General features: G+C 40.5%; 1 protein-coding gene across 1 annotated transcript; it reads left to right on the top strand.

Moving 5' to 3' along the window:
- The first annotated feature begins 233 nt into the window (after positions 1-233).
- On the top strand, positions 234-11,181 carry LOC109902426 (retinal homeobox protein Rx1-like). The gene is made up of 4 exons (XM_020498766.2): positions 234-531; positions 2,427-2,819; positions 6,078-6,331; positions 7,562-11,181. Exons 2-4 carry the CDS (start codon positions 2,546-2,548, stop codon positions 8,000-8,002), a joined length of 969 nt encoding a protein of 322 aa, XP_020354355.1. The 5' UTR covers positions 234-531; positions 2,427-2,545; the 3' UTR covers positions 8,003-11,181.

Below are 11,181 nucleotides of genomic sequence, written 5' to 3'. Positions count from 1 at the left end.
GGGGATTAGTAAAAACTTTCAGTCAGACCTTTGTCTTTAAAACAATAGATTTCTGAAAGAAAGTCTTGTCATGGCTTCATTAGCCCCAGCCTCCTCCTGTGGGGTGAATGTAAGCTACATTTACTGCAATTACTTGACTAGAAAACAACTGTCAATCATTCTTAAAGGGGAAGGATTCCAATTAATAACCTCTTTAATCCGCTCATTTTATTTCCATTCACCAGCACTAGGCTACTCTCTCTCTGCACTTTGAAAAGACTATAGCCTGCAACAAAACCACATTAGTTGTCAAGCTTGTTTTGTGCACACACGTTTTGTTGAGTTTTTCAGCGTATTATGCACATTGTTTTTGAAGAAAGGCTAGAGAGGATGCAAGGTAAAATAGACAGAGCTTGAGATTTGCGCGGCTTTGGTGTGCAGCAGCCGGACAAGGGGCGTGAACTACCTCAGTAGTTGAAGTGAAGTGTTGGAGGAAACAGGTGGAATATTGACAGTTCAACTTCATGCGCTCAGCACGTCATTTCTTCAAAGGTAGGTTCAAACCGCTATTACTATTACCACCGCAAATGTTTGTGACATTTAGGCAACTATAAAAGAAAGGTTAACGTTGTATTAGTCTAACATAATGTGTCTATATGACATTTAAATCTGAGGAGATGGACACTGAAAGTGAGAATGTTGTTAGTATTGGAAACCATTTTTGTTTTCCACAAAGTATAGAATTACAGTATCAGTTAAATATAAAATACAAAGATTCTGCATTTTAAGGACTATGCATTGTACTTTGTATATTTTAATACAATAATGATATGCCTAGTGCTTAAACATGTGCTCTTGAATATCATTCAACTATATTATATTGAATATCATAGAATACAATGCAACAGAGTACAATACAACACAACTATGCAAATGTATAATATGTAGGGCATAATTATTTTTTGTTAATTTCACATTTGGTCCTTTTAAGTTTATGTATATTTATTCAGTAAAGGGTTTCTTACCTCTACTGTATAAAGCTATGTATTACAATTTCATGGTTAATATTTTATAAATTCATGTTAACCAAGATTTTGCTCCAAAGTTTTTTTTAAATGTCAAATTTAACTTTTGCCCTAAACTTCAAGCTGTGGGCCTGTCTATGTCATTATAAACGTGTTAAATATAGCTATGTAAATAAGATATTTCAGAAAGCAATTTATCAACTTGTCTTTGATTAACAACAATATCAACAAGGCAGGTCCTACAGGCCCTAGTTTTGTCACACCTGGACTACTGACCAGTCATGTGGTCAGGTCCAACAAAGAGGGACTTGGGAAAATTACAACTGGCCCAGAACAGGGCAGCACGGCTGGCCCTTAAATGTACACGTAGAGCTAACATTAATAATATGCATGTCAATCTCGCAAGGCTCAAGGTGGAGGAGAGATTGACATCATCACTAATTGTTTTTGTGAGAGGTATTGACATGTTGAATGCACCAAGATGTCTGTTTAAACTACAAGCACACAGCTTGGACACCCATGCATACCCCACAAGACATGCCACAGAGGTCTCTTCACAGTCCCCAAGTCCAGAACAGACTTTGGGAGGCACACAGTACTACATAAGGACCATGACTACAAGGAACTCTATTCCACATCAAGTAACTCACGCCAGCAGTAAAACCAGATAAAACAAAACGGATACAAATACACCTTATGGAACAGCAAACACACACATACCAACTCACATACCATACACACTCTACACACACGTACATCTGTATTGTGTATTGTAGTAGAGTAGTGGCTTGAGGGCACATTTCATGGATTGTGAAATCTGTTTTAAAATCTATTTTAACGTTTAACATTTTTATTCTAATGTATTATGCCTTCATTTTTGCTGGCCCCAGGAGCAGCTAATGGTGATCCATAATAAATACAAATACAGATAGATTTTATGTTAATGCTGTATAATACACTAAAGTCAATCACGCCTATCAATTTCATTGCACTCAATGTGCTTTTGGTAATGAGTTTATGCAATAGAATAAAGAGGCTCTGTCTTTTATCATCCGCTTTATAATTATATCATGGCTCATTAAAAGATAAACCTCAGTGACAGATCCATGTTCTGATAGACAACACATATACCATAAAACCATTTAACTATTGCTGTATAGCACATTGTGACATCGGCTGACGTAAAAAGGGCTTTAGAAATACATTTGATTGATTGATTGATTTAGCCCCCCAAAATGTTTGCTGATATTGTGTTGATATTGAATAGATTATGTTAATACAATTATTGATGGTATGTTATAGTGGTGGTAGGTAGTACTAGTAGTATATGAGAGTGTTTGAGAATTTTGATGTGGCAGTACTAAATGGCAAAGACTCAAGACTGGCTTCTGATCATGTGATGACTGTGACTTTGTTTTGCAGGTGCACAGAACTTGTGGAGGACATCTCTTTAAAACTCATCCTTGGACCTGTTCCTTCACAAAGCCGAGCCAAGTCTACTTTCCCCCGCTAAAGGATAGAGAGAGCGTCCAAACGTTCAAATGCATTTATCACTGGATACCATGAGCATGGTGGACGACAGCTGCCTCTCACCCAGTAACTTCCACGAGATGGTGAAAGGAGGGGGGGCGGCGATGGGGGGCCGCGTCCACAGCATTGATGTCATCCTGGGCTTCAGCAAAGACCAGGACCCCCTGCTCAGCCCATCTGGGGGCCCAGGGCTTCACAAAGTGGGCGTGGATGGCCTGGGAGACCCTGGGAAGCAGGACCCAGCACACCCCTACGGGCACCTCTCGGAGCAGCAGTCCTACCATGGTGAGTCTCTTAGGTGTGAGATAAACACTCCACTGGGCATACTATAAATCACTGTTCTGATTCCGGGGCATTTATGGCCAGCCCACTCTCTACATGTACAGTATATGTTTGAGGCCAAAACACATTTAGACACGTCGACTAGCGCTTCGCTGGTGTTCATAAGTTATCAATCAAGCCTCTCACTTCAAGCTTTGCTGCATTTGATAGGAACATACTGCATGTAGGAAGCAGCTTAGATGAGGTCAAGGAGACAGAAGATTGATTGTATTAAATGTATTGTGTTGATTACCAAGGGGGACATTTTATTGTCACAGTCATACAATAAGGCACATTACAGACTTAAAGTGTGGCATTAAAACACACACAATCACATGGAATCTAGATGGCAGGGGAAGACACCAAACAAATACATGATAATGTGTATTTTTCATTTAATTCTAATTTTCATACCAACATTTAATTTAAGTGGACCACAAAGTGTGTCGGAGGATCCTGTCTATGATGCCTGAACTTGCACACTTCCCTTTGTCTTTATGTGATGTAATGATTAGCAGCTTTACTTAAGTCATTAAGACTTGATTATTTCCATTGCATCAATGCGTTGAGGCGACGATGACCTCAATGGCTGCATTGGTTGTAGCCTTGCAGAGAGTCCGGGTCGTTTCTCAACAGCTCACAGAATGAAATAGAACATTATATTGTATCTCTAGGGGGGGGGGGGGGGGGGGGCAGTAGATGACATGTGTCTGTACCTTGTAAATACTGTGAAATCATGCTGAGATTGAGAGATAAATCACAAAACAAGAAGGTGAGGGGGTTTCATCCCAAATCCCATCCCCTTGTGGAATTCCCCTAATCTTCTCTTGGACACAGATGAGATTTTACAGTGGTGCAGTTTCATTTCATTAACATTTCAACTCTGCATAAAATGTGACGTTTTTTAATCTATGGTAGTTTTTACATTCTGGTTACTATCTATGGGGTCATAAAAACAAAAGGTTTAGTGAAACACGTAGCACAAACCAGCATTGGTCATGAAATTTCAACGTAATTGGAAGTGTCTTATGACAGTGTTGGTTATTATAAAATATGATCATAAGCACTGTTCAACCAGTGCAACAGCAATGGCTAAATTGTTGTTTGTTTCCACTTAATATTCAGCACTAATTTACATGTCCTTAACACATAACTGACTTGTTAGTCATCCCTGTTCCGTCTGAATGGGCATTTAGTACTACATCGCATCACTTTGTCCCCTCCACATTGAGGTTTTCTGCTGGACTGTAAACATGACAAGGTCTTTAGACGGGCGGTTCCGACAGGCCGACAGGCAGGGAGCTGGTCACTGAACCCAGCCTGACCCCTCCATTGTGCCACTATGGGCATTGTCGTAGGCTGTTAATGAGAGATAGATCAATGGACCCCAAAATCCTCCTAGCTGCCCCTGTCTGGGAATTGAAGGTTTTTCTTGGCTTTCTGTCCTGATTCTATCAAGCACTGGTTTGATATAAAGATCCATTTAGCAAGGTTTGGGTTTGTTAGTTCCTACTCGTCATGGGTTTGAACTGGGTTGGGCTAGCCATATTTAGTTTGGTGATTGTGCAATAAGGTTTCTTTCATCAAGTTTTTGCTAAACACTGTAAAGTAATGGTATCCATAGTTGGGGTCGCGACCTGGTCGCCAAAATTTAAATAATATTTTATTTATTTATAATTTAACAAAGAGTACAGATTATTGTATGGGACGATGTACAAAGGTTTTTCAGAAAAATTATTTGAAGAAAAAACATAAACAAATATGAAAATGTAATGAATTGAAGGTTATTTGTTGATGTAAAAATTGAAATGTACAGATTTTTAAGATTGTGCTTGGTTGGGGTGAGGTCTCGAGAAATTATTGGGGGAAAAATGAAATTCTGAAGAAAAAGTTTGAATACCACTGCTGTAAAGTGAAACACCCAAAGAGTCCCTATTTAATTGGACCTTTATTTAACTAGGTAAGTCAGTTAAGAACACCTTCTTATTTTCAATGACAGTGGGTTAACTGCCTGTTCAGGGGCAGAACGACAGATTTGTACCTTGTCAGCTCGGGGATTTGAACTTGCAACCTTCCGGTTACTAGTCCAACGCTCTAACCACTAGGCTACCCTGCCGCCCCTATCTCTCCATGTGCTATACAGTTATGTGGTCATTGGGAACTGGTCATGAATATCACCCACAATACCAACCCAAACTGACAACCTATTACTTTTATGTGAGGGACAAATTACAGAATTGACAAGAGAGTAATGTTATTTCAAATGTGTCAATAAAGGCTGTCCCAATAAAGTGTCCCGATAGATAATGTGTTTACCAACAATGAATTATACCGTACAGGACTGGTGCACAGATCACTGCTATGATGGCAGAAGCGTAGACAACTGATCTGATGGTCATCTTTGTGCCCAATATAATTTGATTACCCTTTTGATAATTCCAGTTCAACAACCACGTTGACAGCGTTTTATGGCTTCCCCTTGTAATGTTTACAGTATTTTCCTGATTATGGGACTGATACAAATGAAGGTCCTACGTAGATTACAGTTAAGAATACATGGAAGCTATCAGAGGAATTAACAGGCTGCATCTGTTTCCCTCTGAGGATTAGTGGAAACCTGCAGTGAAAGCCTTAGCGAGTCAGCGCCGTGTATGCTGTTCATGTATGCTGCTCATGTATGCTTCGTTACAAGGCAGGAGGACAATCTACATGTCTTTCTACATGCGTAGAGTAAGGCACAACTTCAGTTTTATTTGGCCTACAGTAGCCTATTGTTGCAGGTGTCAAATGTGTCCTGGGACGTTTTCAGAACAAACAAGTTACTAAGGGGATGTGGAGCTCATTTGAATATTCCATGTTTTCAGCTTTTGTCAACCCCTAACTCTTCAACAGCTAGACCTTTCTTCACTGTCTTTTTCCTCTTTTCCCATTTCAATGATTTTTCATTCACATTGGCCTTTTAATTGTGAAGAATCCCTGTCTAGCAAAGACAGACATGTTGATTAGACATAGCATATGGCTATTGATGATAGGAGAGCCTGAAACCAACATTTGTCTCACAAGCTAACGATACTTAACTACGCAAAGCTTGAGAATGAACGACTTACCTTTGCAAAGAAAGCCAAAGAAGCTTGTTTGGTTAAATCAAAATGAGTCCAAGTCACTTTGTTGATGGTTTCATCTAATGTGAATCTCTTCCCTCTCTCGCTATGGGCTCTACAGATTCAGGACTGTACTCGGACAAGTGTGACGGGGAAATTGGTGATCTGAGGAAGAGTGTGGATAGCAATGGAGGGAAAAGTCCGGAGCCCTGCGAGGAAGAGCAGCCCAAGAAGAAGCACCGACGCAACCGCACCACCTTTACCACGTACCAGCTGCACGAGCTGGAGCGTGCCTTCGAGAAGTCTCACTACCCCGACGTGTACAGCCGTGAGGAGCTGGCTATGAAGGTTAACCTGCCTGAAGTCAGAGTTCAGGTAGGTTTGTCCACCACCACTTTTACTGGTACTGTGCTCTGCCCTGGTCAACTCCTCTGACTTTCTTGCCAATCATTGTGACTAGGAGTGGACTCAAATACTAACATCTCTGATCAGGTGCAACCTTGATCCAATGTGAATTCAGCCCCCAGGTAAATTGATTGAAGCTGAATATCAATCATCAATCAAATGTATTTATAAAGCCCTTTTTACATCAGCAGGTGAGTTAAATGGTTAAAGGGCTTGTGTTTTCTAATGAAAAACCTCAGTGGGTCAGAAATACCTTCTCTGAATCTTTAGATGATAATGGTGAGTGACGATAGGACATCTTTACTGTTGGGCCGATTTCTAGATCCTCAGGAGCTTCAAGGTCACTCACAGCAGGCGTTACACTATAAATACAGACAAGTAACAAAGCAAGCTGTGTCCTGCCCACACAAGCTCAGGTCTCTGGTTGTCTGAGGGCAGACATAAGAAGGTTGTCTTAGCAGGGCATAGTGCAGAAAAAAGGGCAAGGTCTTATAGCAGAATCTAAGGGCAAAGTCTTAAAGCACGGCAAAAGGACACAGTAGGTATGGATGAAGGTCGAAATGATTAAGATTGGTCAATACAACTATAGCTGTTGTTCACGAAGCGCCCAGGGCAATTGATTGGAGTGCATTACAATTGGCAAATTGCTTATTTTTCCAATCCAACAAAATGTAGAAATCCAAAATACTAACCATTCAAGAATACCACTGTTCAATTAGTTGATGATTATTTATTTAGATGGTTTACCTGAATAGAGACGGATGCAGCTAAAGCATTGATATTATGGACTTTACCTGCTGAGGGATGACGTTTTACTGTAGGGCCTGAACATGCCTCACATCAGCAGATTATGCCCATAGGTGCTCTGAGACTCCAGTAGGTACCAAACTTTAAATTAAGACAAGTGTCACTGTCCAAACCTTGCTGACAATGGCTCAGGTCCCAGGTTCTCTAGGGACATCCCAACAATTGTGCAAGACAGCAGTGCAAAGGGGGCTAATTCTTAGAGCAGGTCAAAACACGGACAACACTGAAGGTCTCGGAACAATTCAATTCAATGATTCTTTATTTATGAGGATACTAAGAAACCAAAATAGGTAGCTTGATAAAGCACTATTCTAAACCCATTTGGTACCAATTGGAACGATCTGTGCTGTAAATACTCTGGACTATAAATCCAAACCCTCTGCCTTCCTCTAGGTGTGGTTCCAGAACCGCAGAGCCAAATGGAGACGCCAGGAGAAGATGGACGCCAGCACCATGAAGCTGCATGACTCGCCCATGCTCTCCTTCAACCGGCCACCCATGCACAGCAACATGGGGCCCATGAGCAACACCCTCCCCCTGGACCCCTGGCTGACCTCCCCTCTGTCCAGCGCCACCCCAGTCCACAGCATCCCGGGTTTCATGGGCCCAGGACAGGGCCTGCAGGGTGGCTACCCCAGCCACAGCTTCCTCAACAGCCCACCCATGGGCCAGGGGATGCAGTCCATGGCACCACCCCCATACCAGTGTTCCGGTCCTTTCACCGACAAATACCCAATGGAGGACGTGGACCAGAGGAGCTCCAGCATCGCCGCACTGAGGATGAAAGCCAAGGAACACATCCAGTCCATGGACAAAACCTGGCAGCCCATGTGATGGTCTGAGGAGGGCTATTGAAACTGTTTCCAGTCATGATTGGGGTTTTGGGCCATGATAATGGCATTTTTCACACAACAGGATTGCAGTGATGGCACCAACAAATGCTCAGTTACGACTGATGATATTTCTAAGATTTCCAACACCAGTGACATTTCTACCCTTTGTCAGCACTAGAATGATTCTTGGTCTCGTTTTTGATTTCCATACTAGTGATGTGAAGGATTGGAAGTTGATGCATATTTTGTGTGCCACTATTCAGAAAGGTTTTTAATCTGGATCCTATGACACAGAATGTCAAGAAAGGCCTTGCAAAGGTAACTACACAAACATCCATTTTCCAAAAGGACTGCAAAGACTGCAAAGACTGCTCAAATTAACAAGGTTATGATAGAATACTTTTTTGTTTTTATGAACTTTTATGAAGCAACTGGAACAAGGATTCCACTGGACACTAATTGCCCTTGATGGCAACTTTTTGATTTTTATCCTTATCTAATAGTTTGGATTTCATATAAAAGGCAACAAATACTTCCTTCTCAGTAATTCTATAAAAATGCAAACACTGTACACTCTAGTCAGGTTTTGGGCCAGGCCTAATTGTGCCATTAGCTAAAGATCTATAACCATTCTTGCTTGTGACAAAGCACAATGCAATGTCTATATAGCTCAGACCACAACTTGTCCAGCCACTGAGCTACTTGACACAGAAAATCCCAAAGAGTATTGGGTATTTTAAGTTTGTAATGCAGATCACTCAGCCTGTCCATTTGTTAATTTTGTTATTCAATAGTCTTTTATTTTTTGCAAGAGTAGTTTTAATGTTTTTGTTCTTTGCTGTTAACCATGAATCTAATAATAAGTATATACCAACTCATGTCCCCTCCAAATCCTTTCATAAAATACATTCTGTAGAGTGCTCACACACGGTCACATTTAACTCCGCAAATTAAGGTTTGTGTATTTTCCTAATTAATCCAATTGTCTAATTTATCATGAATTTTACAGGTCAATTAACCAGTAATTCTCTCAGTATTTGTGAATGGCCATGCCATGTCTCCCATAATAGTAGTTGAAGGTTGCGGCAGTATGAATCGCTATGTCTATGACCCTGAAACACAGAATCATTCATCCAGTTATGATGGTCAGGTTATTTCAACACCTGGAGAAGAAGGATACCACCGCCACCTCGGATGAAGGGGAAACACTACATTTCTGTCTGTCTCGACTGCACTTATAGTGGAGAGCCTCTGTCCACACCGTGGGTTGTGGGGTCATGGTTGAGATATCCTGGCTCAGGCTTTCAGGGAGCTTTCAGCTCGGGATGTGTAAAACAATCTGTCATGCTATTTAATTTGAGAAGACATGAACACCTTTTAACACCTAATTAACATCTATGAAAGTGATTTACTCCTAGTCGTCATTGACTTGAGGAAGATTGATGGTTGCCCTGAGGCTAACTCCAGACTGCAAACACACATGTCGATATACACACCATAGACTGCACACACACTGATATCAACACCTTCTTTCACGATCTGGTAGGCCAAACAATGTAAGGCTCTTCTTTCTTGAGAATTGTTCTTGAGGAGTGCTACATATAAAAAGCCAATCTCTGAATTTGATGGCACCCTCAGTGTGTGACATCTTGATTCTCTGAGGAAGCAATAACTGTTTTAGTAATTTTATTGGAGAGCTTCTAAACATGTTTGGGTCAGTCGAAAAGAGTGATCTATGGCATAAGCCTCCTACAGTGAGAAGGGAAGCCAGGAGACCTCCCTCTCACACGGAAGGGTGGGAATAGGACAGGGGGACAGAGCGAAAGAGGCCACTGAAGTAACTTTTTTTTTTTTTTGCCTCAGTGGCTGTTGGAGAAGAAAACGTGTTGGCAGCTTGGCCTTCCGTCACTGTGTGTACGTGCAGAGCAGCAGAAGGAGAACGGTCTGATGTGTCACCCTACATAGTTTCCTCTTTGTTCGGCACAATTGATCCAAGCCATCTTCTTTGTCTAAAGTCCGAGGGGGAAAACGGTCACAGACTGCACTAAATAGGCCTCTGTAGCGAGACCCCGGGAATGAAAAAAGAGCATGAATAGTCTATTCTGGCATATGTCGAAGAGATACTACATGGGGTGTACGGGTCCATTGTGGCATAATGTTTTGATAATGACTATATGCATATTTCATATGGTTTATGTATGGTAAAAAAGACAATCTTCAACCACGTTGTTAACGTGTCATATCAAGGGCTACATAGGATTAAACATTTCTGATGTAAAATAATTTAGCGTTTTGATTTTGACAATACTTTTACCAGGTAAATATTATTCATCCTATTGCAATGTGCAAGGCGTAACATTTAATTACTATTATTTCAGTGATAGTGTGTAGACTATCACAATATGGAGGAAAGAAATTCCATGACACAAAAGTGGAAATGTTGTAGCATTTGTTTTGAAAGGAAACTGAAAATGTCTCTGCTGCCGGACATATGATTAGTTCAGAGTAACAGAGTAGAACGGTTTAAAAAAAGTTTCCACAGAATTGTCAGTTCATCCAACTTACTGTTTGACTGGAGTTTACAAAGTATTAGTTCTGTGTTACTGCAGATATAAATATGTTTCTTTGTCATAGACAGTAAAAGCCCCCATTGGTCAATACACAAAGTAATATTCAGTTGTTTTACTGATGTATTATGGGGATTCTATGCTCACCTCTCACACTCAACATTGCTGATTTGCTAATTACGTGGGCTGTTCTTTTTTTTTCTAATTGAATTGCAGTTGTCTAGTTTTTATGTTATCAGTGCATACTCTTTAGCTGTTAACTCTAGTCAGGTATTTTCAGGACCTCACACCCAACATAGAAACAGGGTTAGTTTGAACATTAAACAATATGTTTAGAAATGTTTGTTCCTCATGTGATACTGGGACCAAGATTAAGCCAAAGTTTAGATATTAAAAAAATATTTAAAAAATGCACTAGAAACTTGGGAAGTTTATTTTAGGTTTATATCTGAAAATATACAGGACACTTTTTATATCCCCATATAGACATCCTATTCGTTATATGTTCTAGTTCGGTTACTGTTTACTTTTATTTTGTCTGAAATGTTGATGTCCTTGTTCTAGAAAACTTTAATATCTACTTTAAAAAATAAACAAATATAGTTTGATAGAA

The sequence above is a fragment of the Oncorhynchus kisutch genome, linkage group LG13 (genome assembly GCF_002021735.2).
Source record: "Oncorhynchus kisutch isolate 150728-3 linkage group LG13, Okis_V2, whole genome shotgun sequence".
Taxonomy (NCBI): Eukaryota; Metazoa; Chordata; class Actinopteri; order Salmoniformes; family Salmonidae; genus Oncorhynchus; species Oncorhynchus kisutch.
This window is presented reverse-complemented; position numbering and strand designations above follow the sequence as displayed.

Excerpts from the sequence above, each read along its gene's own strand:
- LOC109902426 (XM_020498766.2), top strand. The coding sequence starts at position 2,546 with ATGCATTTATCACTGGATACCATGAGCATGGTGGACGACAGCTGCCTC. Across the intron at positions 2,820-6,077 it reads GGAGCAGCAGTCCTACCATG|ATTCAGGACTGTACTCGGAC; the intron begins GTGAGTCTCTTA and ends TGGGCTCTACAG. Across the intron at positions 6,332-7,561 it reads TGCCTGAAGTCAGAGTTCAG|GTGTGGTTCCAGAACCGCAG; the intron begins GTAGGTTTGTCC and ends GCCTTCCTCTAG.